Source organism: Heterodontus francisci, chromosome 42, assembly GCF_036365525.1.
Source record: "Heterodontus francisci isolate sHetFra1 chromosome 42, sHetFra1.hap1, whole genome shotgun sequence".
In the NCBI taxonomy this organism is placed as follows: domain Eukaryota; kingdom Metazoa; phylum Chordata; class Chondrichthyes; order Heterodontiformes; family Heterodontidae; genus Heterodontus; species Heterodontus francisci.
Genome location: NC_090412.1, coordinates 18,249,076 through 18,268,286, shown reverse-complemented (window position 1 = coordinate 18,268,286; position 19,211 = coordinate 18,249,076). Strand labels below are relative to the sequence as shown.

The window sequence follows — 19,211 nt, the reverse complement described above, 5'->3', positions numbered from 1 at the left end:
TTGTAGTTGCCTTTTATATTTGTAATCTTGAGTCTAATCTAATTAGTGATAGTTATTGGCATATTACAGCAGTTCTGTACCAGCCCGAATGCCCAGTGCATTGGTGCGGCCTTTATTTCAGCATAGTGACATTTCATGATGAAAAGCTTGGAAACTTACACAATGAATGAAAAGAAAGACTTGCATTTATGGTGCCCCTTCCATGACTTCTCAACATTTTACATCAATGAAGTACTTTTGGAGAGTTGTCACTGTTGCAGTGTGGGAAAGGAAGCAGCCAATTTGCTCACAGCAAGCTCCTACATACAGCAATGTGATTTTTTTTTTAGCGATATTGGTTGAGGAGTAAATATTGGCCAGGACATCGGAGATAACACCCCTACTCTTCTTCGAAATAGTGTCATGGGATTGTTTATGCCCATCTGAGAAGTTTAACGCCTCACCCAAAAGATGGCACCTCCAACTGTACAGCTCTCTCAGTAATGCACTGGAGTGCCAGCCTAGATTTTGAGCTTGCTTCTTTCCAGTACAGAACTGGACACAGAAAGCAAATCCAAATTAGCACTGGAATATGTAGGTTATCACTACCTGGGTTTTATAAATGCTATTTCAAAACCAAAATCAATTTTAATTTTAATCTGAGTCGGAGTTAAATGGTACGACAGTTCCTGACTAGCCCTCCCTGTGAGGGGTAGAAATATCTGACCACTGAATCAGTCCTTCTATCTGATGTCTGGGGACAACTCAAGGTGCAGTTTATTTTGAATAAAGTATGTTTTTTGCAGTTGCACTCTGCTAATTACTTTCTGTAAAATGAATGTGTTCAATGAAACCTCCATAGGTGCTAAACTGTGTCCCACTGCATATGAGATTCAATTTAGAACTTTATACATAATTAATATTTAATCAGCCAGAATAGTCTGACTCCAGTATATGCCCAATGATGAAGACTAACATAAATGAAACATTCTTTACTCAGTAACGTAATTAATCCCAGTTTTCCACTTCTGTTTTCAGGAAACACTGCAATGTATTGTGAAAACAGGATTGCCCTTAATTCTTTTAAAATGTTTGCACCTTTTCTTTGCTTTTCCAACCAAAGAAGGGGCTGGAATAACGGAATCACAGACACAAAATGAGAGTACAGTATTTCAGGAAACCATAACCCATGTAAGTTGCGACTTCCATTCGAGGTCTATGAAGCATCTCCAACTGCAATACTTCACGTAGTTTACATAGAGAATAAATTATGCTCAGGACTGACAATAGACACCTAGAAAAATATGTGAATGCTCTTTGCAAATTATCTGTCCCTGCAGCTTTTTACATTGAATGTAAGCACAGTGTACTTAGCTGTATATGAAAGGAGGGATTCAAAGTTCCACGTTCAACTGGTATCTACTCCTGAAACCTGCCTTTCAGCTGTGGGTTGAGTTGCTGTCTATTTCGAACATTTTCATTTCTGATTTCCTCACACATTTTTCTTTGCAGTTTTTTTTTCGAATGAAAATGCTAATTTTAGTCTTTTTTTTTAACTGTTTTTCATGTTAAATAGCCTTAAAGGAGTAGATTTTCAAGCCACCACCTGGGCATGTAATGGGCATTGTGGATTGGTGCCCATCCTAGCTTCAGTGAAAATGATTACTGTCCATAGGGTGAAGGTGAAAACTCACTCCATGATTTCTTAGATTAGATTAGATTAGAGATACAGCACTGAAACAGGCCCTTCGGCCCACCGAGTCTGTGCCGAACATCAACCACCCATTTATACTAATCCTACACTAATCCCATATTCCTACCAAACATCCCCACCTGTCCCTATATTTCCCTACCACCTACCTATACTAGTGACAATTTATAATGGCCAATTTACCTATCAACCTGCAAGTCTTTTGGCTTGTGGGAGGAAACTGGAGCACCCGGAGAAAACCCACGCAGACACAGGGAGAACTTGCAAACTCCACACAGGCAGCACCCAGAATTGATCCCGGGTCCCTGGAGCTGTGAGGCTGCGGTGCTAACCACTGCGCCACTGTGCCGCGAGTAGGCTGTTAATCATGGAGAAAAACATTCTCTTGAATTTTATGAAAGGGACTGTGTCACCCACCCCCCCAACTAGCCAAGCAAGTATTCAGACAAATAATTCTTATTACAAATTTACAGCTTCATGTTTATATTGATCAAGTGCAAATAAATATTGAATTCCCTTCTGTTTTAAATGTTTGGTCAAAAACATAATGGCTTGCTTTTACCTTATTCCTTGTCAATTGATTGATTTTGGCATTTAGTGGGAACCATTTATTTACAATCCTTTCCTTGTCAATCCCAAAGATTCATTCTCAACCACAGAAAATTAAATTTAATGTGAAGCAATAATAGGTGGATACAAGTGAATACGAAATGACTGGCATTATGATACAAAGGATTTTGCGATATGGAGTGTACTAATGAATTCAGTCTGGCAGTAGCACATACAAATTAACTGTTGCTAGTGTTTTCTAGTTTCATTGCAAACTGCACTTTCTGTTCCTTGACAAAGAATGTAGTCATTAAGATGCATATTAACTTTATGGCAATAATACCTTAAATGATTCCAAAATGCATAACTAAACATCAGGCTTGCCCTTGCTTTCTTTCAGATCATGCTGAACTTGTGCAGCCAGACCTCTGTTGTAGAGGCAATGGTTCAATCTGATGACCTTAGGTGTCTCCTTTTAACAGTGGCCTCCCAATGGGACCAGTGCAGTTCTTCCTGGGGAAAATATACAGGCCATGTGCTGAGAACCATTTCAAAAACATTGACTAAAAATACCGTCAGATATTTACATGGTGGGTGCACATTTTTCTTTATCGGTATGTTTGTTGGCAATACTTTTTTTTCTAGAAATTATTTTACAAATAACAATTGCATTCCTGAAGTGTTTGATTATGCTTTTTTTTAAATATACAAAAATAACATTGCATGCAGGTCCAATTTCAGATAATCATTTCATTGAAATTTGATTGATTTGATCCAAGTATTAAGATACACTGGAGTCCACAGCATCCTTCCTGATTATCTGCTAGAATTTTAATGGGGCAAAGCCTTGATGTTAGTTCATTATATAGCAGATTAATTCCAATCTGCTACTGTTTTATATCTAGCACACTCGCAGTCCAGAATTCATATAGAATTACATTGACCATACAGCACAGAAACAGGCCATTCGGCCCAACTCATCCATGCCAATTTTTATGCTCCACGTGAGCCTCCTCCCACCCTTCTTCATCTAACCCTATCAGCATAAACTTCTATTCCTTCCTCGCTCATACAGTTGTCTAGCTTCCCCATAAATGCATCTATGCAATTTGCCTCGAATACTCCTTGTGGTAGCATGTTCCACATTCTAAACACTCTCTGGTAAAGAGGTTTCTCCTGAATTCCCTATTGGATTTATTAATGACGATTTTATATTTAAGGCCCCAGTCCTGTTCTACTGTATCTCTTTAACCAATGAGATTTAAGGATTGGGAATTAAACAAAAGGATTGCTTGAGAAGGAGGGTGAATTAGAATGGGAAAATTCAATGTCAAATCAGGGAAAGAAAGGGGAGTAAAGCGAGGGAAAGAAAGATTAGATTAAGAGCAAGAAGAAGGGAAAAAAGAGACAGAAAGGGGAAAAAATTGATATTTAAAATTTGACAATTTCAAAATCTCTAACAATTCACTACCTGAAGAAATGAGACTCTACAGTTTAAATTGCTCACTTTCTGGGCCAGAGAGGTAGATTGATAGTCATTAACAAGTATCATGTTGCTAAAAGGGTAAGTACGCAATTAATTACCAGACATAACTTTCTGCAGCGAGTTTAATAAGCAATTAATGTACAAATCCAGCAAGTTCTTGAAAATAATGGGGAGGCTAAGGGTGAGATGCCGTTAGTGTGAAGCCAGCATTGGAGCTATGTAAATAGACCAGCCAAGTTCTGGAGGTTCACAACTCATGGTGTATCTCTTAAGCCGCTGAGCCTGCTGGCTAATTTGTAATTGATAAAGGATCATTAAAAGCAGTGAGTGAATTCTATATGTTGTTGCTAAAATCAGAAACCTTCAGAGATATATTTGTTCCAGAGAGTAACTAGTGAATGAATTATAGTGTATTTTGCCGAATTATTACTTCTGTGCTTTGTATGTGGCATGAAACACTAATAGCAGATTTATATTTTATGCAGATAGCGATTGTATAAAGAGTTGTACACAGAGTTTATCTGAAATGGCAGACCGGTCATCGGTCTATGATGTCTCTCAAGCAGCCGTCAATGTCCTCTGCTTTGTGAAGGACTCATATCAAGTTTCTCCAGAATTACTCACTGATTTTGAAAATAGTGATGGGTACCAACTGCTAACCACCCTGCTCCTCGGGCAAGTACATCTCAGTGGGCGCTGGCTCTTTTTTTAAAAAGAGATTTGTGTAAGGCACTTTTAAAAATCAAAGCTGTGCTTAGAATGATGTATACCTTTCAGCTTTGCCTTCACTGAGTTTTTGATAACTGAACGGTCCAGTCACGTTATTAATGACTGACTGGTTCACAGCTGCTGTGCCTTTTCCTTGAGTGCAGTTGAAATCTACTGCTCTAGGGCTCGGAGCACAAATCGGGAAAGTGAGTGTCCCCAGCCTGTGATTTCCTGCGCATTAACATGAATGAGCAGAAAATTGTGGGGTGGAGGATGGTGAAAAGCGAGTGATGACATAATAACGCCAAAGTAGATGGGCCTCAGAACATGAAAGCTGAAACAGTGTTAGAACTGTCAGTAACAAAGGCAAACCTGGTTAACTCCAGGCCCATTAATATCGCAATGGTATGTGGCAACGTAATGACATTGGTCCTCTTTATGAGGATAACCGAATAAATGGCAGCCAAAACACTTATGATCAGGGAGCTCTTGCTCGACCAACCTCCTTGAGTTTTTTTGAGAGAGTGAAATTTCAAGTAGATGTTGACAAGTACTATTATATTATACCAAGTCTTAGAGTTAAACTGTGATAAAGTACCAAATGAATGAACGCTGCACAAGCTTGAGACAATAGGTAACCTGGGTGAAAACTAGAATTGGTGAAGGGAAAAAGCCTTTCAAAGAGGACAGGTATGCCAGCCTCAATTGCCCCCTTCTGTGCTATAAGATTCTATGATATTTCAAGTCCCAAAAGAGCAACTGCCATTACAAGCATAGAATATCGCAGCACAAAAAAGGCCATTCGGCCCATCGTATCTGGGCCAGCTCTTTGAAGAAGCTACCATATTAGTTGTACTCCCCTGCTCTTTCCCCATAGTCCTGCAAACTTCTCCTTTTGGGAATTTATCCATTTCCTTTTAGAAAGTTACTGTTGAATCTGCTTTCACCACCGTTTTCAGGTAGTGTGTTCCAGCTTGTAACAAATAGCTGTGTAAAAAAAAAAAAATTTTCCTCATTTCCTCTCTGGAGTTTTTGGCAATTACCTTAAATCTATGTCATCAGGTTACTGACCCTGCTGCCAGCGGAAAGAGTTCTTCCCTTCTCTATCAAAATCCCTCGCAATTTGGAACACCTCTATTAAATTTCCCTTAGCATTCCTTGCTCTTATCAGAACACCAGGTTCTCTAGTCTCCCCAAGTAACTGAAATCCTTCATCCCTGGTACAATTCTGGTAAATTCCCTCGGCACCCTGTTCAAGACCTTGACATCTTTCCTAAAGTGCCTTGCCCAAAATTGGACAAGTACTTTAGCTGAGGTCTAACCAGTGATTTATAAAAGTTTACCATAGCGTCTACATTCTTGTACTCTGCCTCTACTTAAAAAGCCACGGATTCCTTATGCTTTTTTAACAGCCTTTTCAACTTGTGCTGCCAGCTTCAAAAATATGTGTATGTGAAGCCCCAAGCCCTTCTGTTGCTGAAACCCTTTTTAAAATGGTATCATTTAATTTAAATTACCTCACCTTTCCTTCCATCATTTTGCACTTCTCTGCTTAAATGTCATCTGCCATGTGTCTGCCCATTTCACCGTATTGAATATATTGGGTGTTTCAGTGTACTGTACCTTCCGACCTAAGGACTTTTATCAGTGACATTAACAAAAGACTCTTTGCTACTTTTCTCCACTAAATCGTGGAGAAAGGAAGGTGCCCAAACTGATTTAATATAACATTGCTAAGTGCCGCTAGGGATTCATCCACCTGATGAGCTGGATTGAAATTCATGTCACAGGAGAAACAAAGATGATGGAACTAGGCATCTGACCTCAGATCTCACCCCTCTCTCCCTATCCCGAATCCTGGCCCCGTTCCGGAGTGACGAATCTCCATTTCCCACAACTAAAAACCTTGTAGCTCTCTTGAGTGAATTTGAAAGCTAGTGCAATGTTGTCTGTGTACGGCTACTAGGAGCTGGGCTGAGACTGGCCAAACTCATTTCCCATAAGACTTTAACATACTTAAGAGTTTCATCCTATCATTCTGGCCTGGATTTAAACTGAAGTCGCTGAGCTGAAAGGACCAGCACCCGATCCCCCTCGTCCAAGGTTTTTGACCCTGCTTTCTCATTTAATATTTGTGTTTTATCTCGAAATAATCAATTCTTAGTTGGACTTTATTCTTTCATTAGGTGCGATAAAGAACTGGAGAAAAAAGAAGAAAAACCCTTGGAAGAACTAGTTGATTTTTTGACTTCCCTCACAATCTATGGCCAGAATGAACTGAAGGTCACATCCTCAATTGCAGGTTCTCAATTCCCAAATTTTCAGTTTCAACAACCGCCAAAGTCAGGTAATTAGCTTTGTCCGTTTGAACTGTCAAACTACAGCAGAGTGTTAACAATTAATTTGAAACTTTCATGACCCTGACAATTGACTTTTAACGCCTTGACGCTGCATGTGCTATATCTACTAAGCAGTCTCTGGAAGTTCAGCTGAGCTCTTTCTACAGTGTTGACAATCTGTGGAGGCTCCAGTTTGCGAATAAAGGACTGCATTCTACAGGGAGAAAGAGTAGTCAGCCAGAGCCGCCATTGAACAGATAACCCAGTAGGCGGCTGGTGATAGGAGTGCAACATTTTTTCAAGTACAAACTGTAAATCTAATTCACCCCATGCTAGAAATGGGGTGTGTGGGTGTGTGGGCGGGGAGCGAATGTCTTTCTTCAACATAAAACCAGGAGAATCCACCTTTGTGTATGTGACTAGCCCCCATTATTGAAATTGAAAGAACACAGGGAGGTCGGGTTTAACCCCGCCACCTAGTGGGAATGGGGCATGGGAAGGGTTAAAATCATCTGCGCCCACATGGCAATTGGTGGGCACACTGCTCCCACCCGCTGCAGTTTTGTATTAGCCGACTTGGAAATTGACCAAGGCTCCAGCTGTAGGCGGGTGGGAGCATCATGTAAGTCTTGAAGTCGCAGCTGAATTACCTCATTGGGACGTGCAGCCATTTTAATTTGGGAGGTCCGTGTGGAGCCAACCCGAACACCTCGACCGTGGCAGGAGTCCGCAGAATGGCCAGAAGGAGCCACAGTAACTTCTGGAAAAATAACTTTTATGTGGAATCCTTGTGGGCCAGGAGAAGCACTCCCGCTCATCCCAGCCCCACAAGGATATCTTGCGCCTTTCTTGCCCCGCGTTGCCCCTCCCGTCCAGACATCAACTGTTCCCAATTCACCTCCCACCTCCCGTGCTCACGTCGCTGGGTTATTGTTTCCGTGGGTCCCCGGCAGTGACCTGATCTCCAGCAACTTACCATTCCCACTCACCGGAGTTGACATCATTCCTGCCTGCCCTGATCACATGGAGAGGGCGGACTGTGCTTCCCGGCAATGGCGTCAGCTGCCTGTGCACAGGCGCTGAAGCCATTTTTAAAGGGCTTTGAGCCCTACTGTTAAATTTAAATATTTAAAGCACAAGGACATAAAAATAAAGACCTTTCTTCCTTCCTTCTCCCAACCCCCATTAACGATTAAATTAATTACTTGTCCTCTCCTCCCCCCAAAACACTTACCCTGTTCACCTGACCTTCCCTCCCCCACCACAAAGTTCATAAACTTTAACCTCAAACCCTTCCCACCATCCCCTACACCAACAATGTTACTTTGACCCCATTCCCCCCGCTCCCCCCAGGCACTGAGAACTTACCTCCTCCTCCCTCCCCACCAGTGTTCCGTCTCGTTTCCCCGGATGGGGATCCGAAGGCGCGGGAGTGCCAGCTGCCGGGCCGAAGATCGGAGCGGGAACTCAGGCGGAGACATAAGTATAATTAATGCATGCATTTACATTTATTTGAATATGCAAATGGGGGGTCCTGTTGTTGAGGGGGCCGCCACGAGGCCTCGCTGCTGCCAGCAATATTGGGTCAGGCCCTCCTGGCATCGGGGTGCGAGGCGGCCCACTCCCGGAGGCATTTTCTGGCCCCCCCACCGCCATGAATCCCGATGTCGGAGGGTCTGTAAAATCCAGCCCCGTATGGGAAACAATCACTCATTGTCATTTTCCCCGGAGCAGCCAATTAATAGCCAGAGGGTGGGCTCGCTATCCAATTAAGGATGGCGGGTGGGCCAATCAGATGTCTTCCAGCTTGAAAGAAATAGCAGGCTGCAATGGAAGGTAAGTAAGGGAGAGGGTGCTTCAAGATGGAGGCACCCTCCTCTCCAACCTTTTCAAATTTAAAATGAAAAATAGATTCAGTAGCCAGGCCACCACTGTTGGGAACACCTCTACAGAATGGCCTGCGGTTGCTGCAGCACCCAGTCAGGTAGGGAGAGCCTCTGGACCTGCCTAGACCACTGATCCCTGGACTGCTTCTGGGAGGCCACCTTCACGCAGTTAAACTGGCCCCCACTGCCTGTGGGAACCCAGAGGCCGACTGGAAAATTCCAGGCAGCCTCCTTTAATTGGCCTTAAATGGCTGTTAACGACATTAATCAGCTACCTGCCTCTGTGAAACTGGCCTGAGGGTGGGATGGAACCTGGTGATGCTATCTTTAGCACCCTCCCCCCCGTCTCCGATCCAGGCCCTGGCGGGGCCTAAAAATCAAGCCCATGATTTCTGAGCATTCGGTTTCGCATTGGAGGATAAAGGCCATCCTATCTTTCATTAAAAGAGCAACTTCATCCCCACAAAATAGGAAATAACACTGTAAAAAAGAAACTGAATTTGCAACTTCTGGGCAACTCATTGAAAAACCCAATTTTCAGGTTTAATAGCCAAACAGATGGCAATCTTAAATGCTCTTATTTTTGTTTGGAGGAAATGTTCTCGAACGATTTGCAATGCTAGCAACAAACCGTGACCAAAAAAGCTTGTCAAACTGCTTTGGAAATCACCTAATCTTCTGCACTTGGGTTGCACTTCTGTTTTTTTTTGCTCAAACGTGTCATGTGGATCTGCACGTAAAATACACGGAGTGAATTTTATGATGTAGTTTTCCAGGCATGAGGAGCTTCATGATGGGTACAGTAGCTTATTGGATGTGGTATTGGACTAGCTATCCCGGGGTCAATATTTCAAGGCCTACCCAGTTGCCAAAGTGAGTTCCGTAAATCTGGTAATCTATGGCATGGGGTTGGAAAATGTGTTGTTGTAAAGACCCAACTGGCTCATGAGAACCTGCCACCCAACTTATGTGACTCCAGTCCCACACTACTAATGCCATCAGGTCAACTGCAGGTGGGGAAAAGCTACTGCCTGGCTAGTGTTGTTCACATTCCAAGAAGAGATATAAAATAGATGGAAGTGTATATTGGAAATCTGGGCCAGAATGTTAGTATGCCTTATTCACGATGCTCATAATCTTCTGTCTTTTCATTTTCTGTGGTACTGGTGGGGCCATTTCCTTCCTTCATGTGGATATGATACCTGTTCGACCTGTTGAATATACCATGTCCTTCCTAATGTTCAAAGACCCTCTCAAGATAACCTCAGCGCCTTATACCTCTTGCCCCTTGTCTCTTTCCATTACTTGTGAATTCTATCCATTCTTGCAGGATTATTCATTTTGAACCCTTTTATTCAATGTAGGATAGCCATATAATTTTGCAGGTCATTGATTTTACTTGGATTCTTGATGTTTAGGGTGTCAATGCTGCTTATTTCTCCATCAGTGAATGTGTGGCACAAGTAGTGATTAAGTAAATCAACTCCCTTATGCTCATCCTTAGTTTGACCATGGAAGCATGCTTTAGGGTCCTCACCTCTTCTCCGACAGCCCTCTTTGTGTTAATATTGAAAAGAAATGTTTGCATCTACAGCTACACTTTTCTTCCTTTGCCTATTTGACTATCCTTTCAACATATATTTCTGCACCTAGTTCTCTCTGTTCTTCTCGAGCACTCCACCCTTCTCCCCGGCAGGATTTCCAGAGGTTGTCCTCCTTCTGATTTTTTTCTTAGTATCACAGTTACATCTTTTGTTACTGTTTCAACTGTTTTAAGACATTTTTTTCTTCCTCTCTGAAATTTCCCATCCATTTTTTCCCCCTTGCCTTCCCTGTTGAAGATGCTGACTCATTGGGTGAAGCGCGGCTCTCTCACCGGGTATAGATCCATGTGTGGTGCTCTCCCTCTGGTAGCTCACTCAAGTGACCTTTAATCACATGTGAGCTATGGTATTGAGCACCGACAGATGATCTGACTATGACTGAGCCTGACCCTGCCCTCCTCCTGTGCCCACGTAGATGTCATTCCACGAGGGGAGTGATCAGTTGCTGGAACCCTGGCCTATTTACTGATGCAGCCCTACATTAAGGAAGAGTCGATCAGAATACTGCTACCCATCAAGCTGTGCTGGTTCAGCACAGAGCAGGGATTGCACCTGGCATCCTGCTGGTCTGCATGGCTCAAGATAAAGACTATCACTGACCTACAGGAGCAGCCAAAATCAAAAACATTTACTGAGGAGTACTGGATGCAGTACCTCAGAAAGCTGCCCATACTGATTGGTTTGAGTTCTTTTTAATCTTTACATTCGAAATTATGGGTTTTGCTAAGGCTCAGTAACAAGAAGGAAAGCCATCTAGGAACGTAGGACATAGGAGCAGAAGTAGGCCATTTGGCCCATCAAGCCTGCTCCGTCATTCAAACAGATCATGGCTCTTTGCCATTTTTCTCCACTATCCCCATATCCCTTGATCTCATTAGTATCCAGAAATCTATCGATTTCTGTCTTGAACATTCTCTGGGGTAGAGAATTCCAAAGATTCACCACCCTCTGAGTAAAGAAATTCCTCCTCATTGCAGTCTGAAATGGTCTGCCCCTAATTCTGAGACTGTGTCCCATGATTCTGGACCCACCAGCCAGAGGAGACATCCTATCCACATCTACCCTGTCACGCCCTGTAAGAATTTTGTAAATTTCAATGAGATCACCTCTCATTCTTGGGAACTCTAGAGAATACAGGCCCAGTTTCTCCAATCTCTCCTCATAAAACAATCCTGCCATCCCAGGGATTAGTCTGGTGAACCTCTGTTGCACTCCCTCTTTGGCAAGTATATCCTTCCTTAGATAAGGAGACCAAAACTGTACACAATACTCCAGATGCAGTCTCACCAGGGCTTTATACAATTGCAGCAAGACATTTTTACTCCTCTACTCAAATCCTCTTGTAAATGAAGACCAACATACCATTTGCCTTCCTAATTGCTTGCTGCACCTGCATACTAGCTTTTAGTGACTCATGAACAAGGACACCCAGGTCCCTTTGGACATCAACACTTCCCAACCTCTCATCATTAAAGAAATACTCTGTCTTTCTGTTTCTTCTGCTGAAGTGGATCACTTCACACTTATTCACAATATATTCCATCTGCCATGTTCTTGCAAATTCACATAGCCAGTCCAAATCCTCTTGCATCCTTCTCACAATTTACATTCCCACCTACTTTTGTGTCATCAGCAAATTTGGAAATATTACATTTGGTCCCCACATCCAAATGTAGATTGTGAACAGCTGTGGCCCAAGCACTGATCCTTGCGGTACCCCACTAGTAACAGCCTGCCATCCTGAGAATGACCCGTTCATTCCAACACTGCTTTCTGTCTGTTAACCAATTTTCAACCCTTTCATTGCATCGACCATTGTATTTTTACTGGCTTCTGGGCAACTTGTGGTCTAACTCCCTCTCCTATCCCCTTTCCTTGTCCCTCGCTCGTCCAATGTGCTCTAAGTCCCCAACTCAGCCATTGGTCTGCTTCCATTTAGTTATGTCAGTTCCCTCATGCTTTTGGTCTTGCAATGATAAAGTCAGAGAATTCTTCTGTGCAGTCAGGACTATTTCAGACTCCTTTTCATCAGCATCAAGGATTCAGAGCATATTTGGATGGCTGACTTAAGTAATAAGGCACAACTCTAGGGCATGACATTAACTCCTGTAAACGCACACCCTGAAACAAAATGCTGAGCATGATTTACATGTGTCCATCCCTATGGTGAGAATAAAACACACTGACAGGGGCTCTGGGATAGTCCTGCATTACTGTAGTGCTTTGGGGTAAGTTGCCCTTTTTTAGTACTAGATTTTCTAATGTTTCTGCAGCACATTAATTGTTGAAATGATTATTGGTTTTGTTTATGTCACTTTACTGCAAACGACTAACATCTTTCGTTTCAATTTCAAGAGACAACTGTGAAAAACCTCCAGGCTTTCAAAGTCTTGCAATTGGTATTTTTGAAAGCTAATTCTTACTGCGTCTCATCGATTATCCTGAGCGGCATCAGCAAAATCTGGAGCTGGAACAAAGCCAACTTCTTTCTATTGGAATGGACACAACAGACGCTCTTTCAGTTTGCAGAGGTGATATACCTCAAGCCACGGTCTGTGCAGATTCAGTATTTTCAGATGCTGCGGTTTGTTGTTATCAACTTGTCTTACATTCCCCATGAAGTCTTTTCAAGAGTACAGGCCATTATCAGGGAGAACCTTTCACCGGCCTGTGCCCTGTTGGCACTGGAGTGTGTTCTGGACATTGCGAAGCATGACTCACTGCTCACTGTTGTGTTCAGGGAAACCAGGCTCCTTGAGATGCTCCTAACACAGCTTCAAAGATATGCAAAAATCCTAAGGAAAGCAGGTAACAACCATGATCTTTATCCGCTATTTCTCTGGCTTCAGAACCTCAGAGTTCAGAGATGGCAGTAAGAAAATGCTGGGATCGATTTGCCTGGGTGCATTGGATTGCTTTGGAATACAGAAATATTGAGAAGGAAGGAGTGCACTCTTCCATAAGGCCAGATTTTACATCTTATTAATTTTAAAATAAAAGTAGAAGAGAGTGGAGTCTGGTGCGAGTGAGTTCAGTTTTCAATATTAATGTCTCCTCTTTATTAATTGGGTTGCGTTAAAAGGGTTTGGTTATTTTGACCCGCTGTAATCCCAAGTATTTTGCTGGTTCACACATTACAGAGCTAACCTGGTGAGCGCAGCCTCACTGGATGTGTTGGAAGATCAGGACTGCAGTATTATCGCCCCATATCCTGCAATCCCATTCAACAAGGCTCTGTAATGGGATTTCAGTCTTGCTGAAATTGCCCTTAAAATTCTTATCTGCGAAATCAAGAAAAAAAATCTTTTTCTTAAATTTTCTTTTGAATGCTTTAATTTATTAGTTATAAAAATGTATTATTTGTTCATGGATGTGGGCGTTGCTGGCAAGGCCAGCATTTGTTGCCCATCCCTAATTTCCCTTGAATTGAGTGGCTTGCTAGGCCATTTCAGAGGACAGTTAAGAGTCAACCACATTGCTGTGGGTCTGGAGTCACATGTAGGCCAGACCAGGTAAGGACAGAAGATTTCCTTCCCTAAAGGACATTAGTGAACCAGATGGATTTTTACAATTGATGATGATTTCATGGTTCACCGCTAGACTAGCTTTTAATTCCACACTTATTAATTGAATTCAAATTTCACCATCTGCCGTGGTGGGATTTGAACCCATGTCCCCAGACCACTAGCCTCGGCCTCTGGACTACCAGTCTAGTGACATTACCACTACTCCACCGCCTCTCCAAAATATCAATGATGGGAAGAAGGTTGTTTTGTCTGACATCCAATTGGCTTTCCAATCGGGTAGGCAGTGTCAGGTGACCAATGGTGTGAGTGTGGGGGCAGGCTAGCGAAAGGCAGGAGGTCAAATGATGACATCAGGAATGCATGCAACCAAAGTCAGAAACCCTATTACTGGGATTAATCTGTATCGTGTTGCTTTTGTTAATTTTCTATAAATATCCAAGGATTTGTGTTTGGACTTTGTAATTTCTTTCATTGTATTTCCTGCAGGGAACAGCACACCCTCCAGTGAACAGAAATACCAGAGGGAGGCCTCATGTCTGATGTTAAAAGTTGTGGCAATCATGCTTCAAGGTTCGGTGAAAAACATTGGTAAGTTCCAAGAGTTGGTGTGACATTGTTCACATCAGTGGTCCTTATTGGAGTGCCAGCTGCTTCTATTGAGTACTCTTGACTGATTTTAATAGCCAGAGTTCCACTGGCTGCTTTTCAAATTTGGCTTAACATTTCCATAGAATGTTCCTCTATCATTTATATTAGTCATAGAGTCATTATAGCACAGAAGGAGGCCATTCGGCCCAAAACTAATTTGCACCAAGTCCACCCATCACCCACGTGGTCGCTGACTTACATTAGCTCCTGGTCTGGCAATGTCTCAACATTAAAATTCTCATCCTTGTTTTGAAATCCTTTCATGGCCTCATACATCTCTATCTCTGTAACCTCTTCCAGCTCTACAACCCACCGAGATTTCTGCACTCCTCCAATTCCAGCCTCTTGCGCATTCCCCATTTTAATTGCTCCATCATTGGCGGTCGTGCCTTCAGCTGCTTAGGCCCTCAGCTCTGGAATTCCTTCCCTAAACCCCTCCGCCTATCTCTCCTCCTTTAAACCCCTCCTTAAAACCTACCTCTGACTTTTCACCTGTCTTACTATTTCCTTATAGAGCTTGGTGTCCAAATTTGTTTGATGTGTCACTCCTGTGAAGCACCTGAGGATGTTTTACTACATTAAAAGCGCTATATAGATGCAATTTTAGTCCCACATCCCAGCTCTTTCCCCATAACTCGGCAAATTAATCCTTTTCAAGTACATGTCCAATTGTCTTCTGAAAGATCCTATAGAATCTGCTTCTACCACCCTTTCTGGTAGTACATTCCAAATCTTAACCTTCTGTGTGCAAACATTCTTCCTCATTTTCTCTGCAGTTCACTTGCCAATTATTTTAAATCTATGACCTCTCGTTAGCAATCCACTTGCTAAAAATAACAGTTTCTCCTTATTTGCTCTATCAAATCCCCCCATTATTTTGAATAACTCTATTGGGTCTCCTCTTTACTTTCTGTTTCCATGTCCATAACTAACTTTATGTCAGCCACTAGAGTGGTTAGTTTTATGGGCTCCCAGCAGCCCAGGTATATCTCACTGGATGTCAACACAGAATTCAGAGCACTAATGTCAGGATTACACGTAATACAAATTCAGTTTTTTCCGAGGTTTAAGGTTAGGTTTTACACATCATCTATAGGAAATAATGATTTTAACTTTCTTCTAAAAAAATTGTATTACCCTTTTTTGCTCTTTGTTTATCCCTCCCCCAGGTAATATCACCTTACTCTATGCAGGTAATTAATTTTTACCAGTACAACTACATCATTGGCCACCTTGCCCTCTCATTGTCTGCTGTCAGTCAAAAGCCACAGCATAAGTCTGACTGACCTTTCCCTGTTCTGTTTAGTGATCCTTCGAGAATACGGGATGATTCCCTACATCAAGATTTTTCTTGACGACAAGTTCTATCGATGCCATGCGTTGAGCATCTTTGAACAGCTGTTCGTTGTAAATGCAGAGGAGTACATGTGCGTAGTGATCGGAGTGTTATGCTCAGCCACTCAGGGAGAATTAATGCTGAAACTCGACCTTCTGCAGGTATCCTATCAGTATTCTAATTGCCTTCTTCACTTGGGTGAGAATGGACATCTAGAAAATGCTTATTTTTTTTTCTCTCTGCTTCAGGGAGATTCACAACGCAGAGGCAAATGTCCCAAGTGAAGTGGTAATAAATGAAAGCTGCACTTCTATTTAACGCCACAGTGCAAGCTGTATTTTAGTGCCAATCTTCTATGTATTGAGGTTTAGAGTTATTAATTTTTCAATGTGAGTGTACAGATATTCTAGTGAAAGGAAAATGAAACGTGAAGCATGGGATTCCTTTGGGTATTGTCCACTTGTGCTATCTAGTATGACCAAACAAGGGGAGCAAATTTAACCAAGCTCTCAGGGTGGGAAACCCATGGGGTCAGATGGAATGTTAATTTTACACCCTGCCCAATATCACTGGTTGACTTAAATGGAGATTAAAATCCAGCTGAGTGCAAAACCAATATCAGTTTCCCAACTCGCGAGTTAGGCCAAAATTGCTCCCATTGAGCAGGGTGTAAAATTAACATTCTACCTGATCCCGAAGGTTTCCCAACTGGCAAATTGGGCTAAAATTGACCTAGGGTGTTATTATCAGTGTGCAGAGCTATTGGGGTATGATTATTTGAACAAGTCACCCTAATGGCATCAAAGGACCTTTTGTACCAGTCTATTGGAAAGAAATCGTTATTGGAAATAATTAATAGATCCTCTAAATTACCTTCTATCAGAATGCTTTACTTGACCAGTGTCAACATTATGATTTTCAAATCCAATGGAAACCCTGCCAGATTCGTGCTATTGTGACCTTTGACACCTCACCTATGCTGCAATCCTGGTGGGTCTGCTGGGCTCAAATTCCTTCATATGTTTGTGGCGTAATTTCCAACGCCACCGAGTTGCCCACTTTAGGTAGGGTGATGGGAAATTGCTGCATGACTGGCAGTATTAACTAAAGTGAATATGTCGTCTAAAGATGTTTTTTGTTGAAAGCCTCACATTTTCCAGTGCAATCAACAGCTCTACAGGATGGCCCTTAAATTTATAAAGGTCACCATACACCACCCCACCCCCCCCCCCCACCCCTCACCCCAACAACAAACCCAGCCTGTACATTGCCAATGAACCCCAGCAATGATTGGGGAGATGATGATGAGGTTCCTTTACCACATTTCTCACACTTACCCACCCATGTCTTAATGGCAGTGTGAGGAAGGCAATCTGTGAACTTTGTTATCTTGTTCTGGATTTGATGAAGGATGGTTCTAAAGACAAAGGCTGGTGATGGCCTCTGTGCCTTTGATGTTGAGTAAAAGGAATTTGCTGCACCCAGTGTCATGGCGATGGCTTCTTGCTGCACCTTAAACATACACCCCTGCTAATTCCTTAACTAGAGGTTGCCATAACTGCACACAGTCTGGTTTCCTCGAGGTTCATCCATCCATGCAAAAGAGCAAATTTGACCTTTAAGAATTACAACAGTGACTAGTCTTCCAAAGTACTTCATTGGCTGTAAAGCACTTTGGGACGTCCTGAGATCATGAAAGGCGCTAAATAAATGCAAGTCTTCCTTTACTTATGCACAAAGATATTTTAAAGAATATTGCATTGAAAACCCTGTCATAAATTGATACGCTGCAGCCTACAGAAAAGTTTGTATTTTCAGTGTGAGTAAATAAACAAGATTATAATTTTATACATATAAAATATGTATTTATATGATTAAGCTGATTTATTAACCTAAATCTAGTGAGTGCATCTAATTTTGACAAATTGTGAAGCAGTCACAATATATAATAAGCAACTGAATTTATTATCTCTGCCCCTCAGGATCCTTATTGCGTTACACACAAACTCAGATTGATTTGCTAATATATATTTAGCTGCGAACCCAAAATAAATATCATTATCCCTCCACACTCTGAGGTTGACACATTGAAAATTGTGTGCTGTATCAAATTACAGAATGGGAGGTAAATTTGCTTATGTGTAACTCAGTTTGCATTTTACAGATCGAGGCCAGAGGAATATTAAGTCACCAAGGATTAAAGTGTAACTGCATTAAAGGCTTTACCAATGAGGTTATCTATGGCCTTTACTGAAAGATGTCAAAACCATTGGCTTTATTTCTATTTTGTTTTATTAAATTTATCCTCTCCTTATAACCTGTAGCTCTTGTAAGTATTTGAATGACAATAATGTATTTTGTGCACTGTTTATCACCTGATTTTCTTACCACGTCTTCCTTGTAGAGGTCTTCTTTTAATTTGGATTCCAGTAACCAGTGTCCATAAGCTGACTCCTAGCATAGAGTCATAGTCATTTATGGCACAGAAGAGGCCACTTGGCCGATTGAGTCCAGTACATTTGCACTGTTGAAACTGTTTTGTGTAAACCGGCAACTTGTAAACTCAGATTAACTGTGACTGCAAGGTTGCTGCTGGTCCACTGAAATAAGATTTAATAGCTTCAAGGGCTCCTGGAATCCAAACTAAAAGACCACCAGAAAAGTGAATTTTATTTGCAGCGGATGTTGCTCTATATTCCGTGAAAGAGTGTTTTAACTTCTCAATCAACGTGGTTCAGTTTTTTCTCATACCCAGTGCCAAATGTCCCAGCCCCAGTCCTCCCAAATGTACAAGGGACGTGCCGTGAAAGATGTCTCTTACAGAAACAAATAAACATGTCATTTGATGTGGATTTTTTTCTAGTCCGGAATCATTTGCGAATTTTTAAATTTTAATTGTGCTCTAGCACATAGCTAGATGGTGTCGGCTCAGTGCGAGCACTCTCGAGTCAGAAGGTTTTGGGTTCAAGTCCCACTCCAGAGACTTGAGCATGAAATTTCGGCTGGCACTCCGGCGCAGTATTGGTGAGATCTTGAACCAAGGCCCGATCTTCCCTCTCCAATGGTCGTAAAAGATCCCATGGCAACAGTTTGAAAGAAAGTGGCGACATTCTCACTGGTGTCCTGACCAATTATTTATCCCGCAAACTAAAGCACTCAAATACATTATCTGCTCATTATCACATGACTATATGTAGGAGTTGCTGTAGAATCATAGCATCATAGAATGGTTACAGCACAGAAGGAATCCATTCGGCCTGTCATGTCTGTGCCAGCGCTCTGCAAAAGCAACTCACCTAGTCCCACTTTCCTGCCTTTTCCCCCAGTCCTGCAATTTTTTTCTCTTGCGATATTTATGCAATTCTCTTTTGAAAGCCTCGATTGAATCTGCCTCCACCACACTCTCAGGCAATGCATTCCAGATCCTAACCACTCACT

General features: G+C 42.1%; 1 protein-coding gene across 3 annotated transcripts in view; it reads left to right on the top strand.

Moving 5' to 3' along the window:
* The window catches only part of wdfy4 (WDFY family member 4), a 235,402-nt gene that overhangs the window by 11,011 nt on the left and 205,180 nt on the right, over positions 1 to 19,211 (top strand). For all 3 annotated transcript variants that reach the window (XM_068020681.1, XM_068020680.1, XM_068020682.1), the window contains exons 5-11: positions 1,018 to 1,170; positions 2,640 to 2,829; positions 4,211 to 4,400; positions 6,620 to 6,780; positions 12,618 to 13,070; positions 14,276 to 14,377; positions 15,744 to 15,934. In XM_068020681.1, coding sequence (XP_067876782.1) covers positions 1,018 to 1,170; positions 2,640 to 2,829; positions 4,211 to 4,400; positions 6,620 to 6,780; positions 12,618 to 13,070; positions 14,276 to 14,377; positions 15,744 to 15,934 — 1,440 coding nt within the window. The remainder of the gene's footprint in view (positions 1 to 1,017; positions 1,171 to 2,639; positions 2,830 to 4,210; positions 4,401 to 6,619; positions 6,781 to 12,617; positions 13,071 to 14,275; positions 14,378 to 15,743; positions 15,935 to 19,211) is intronic.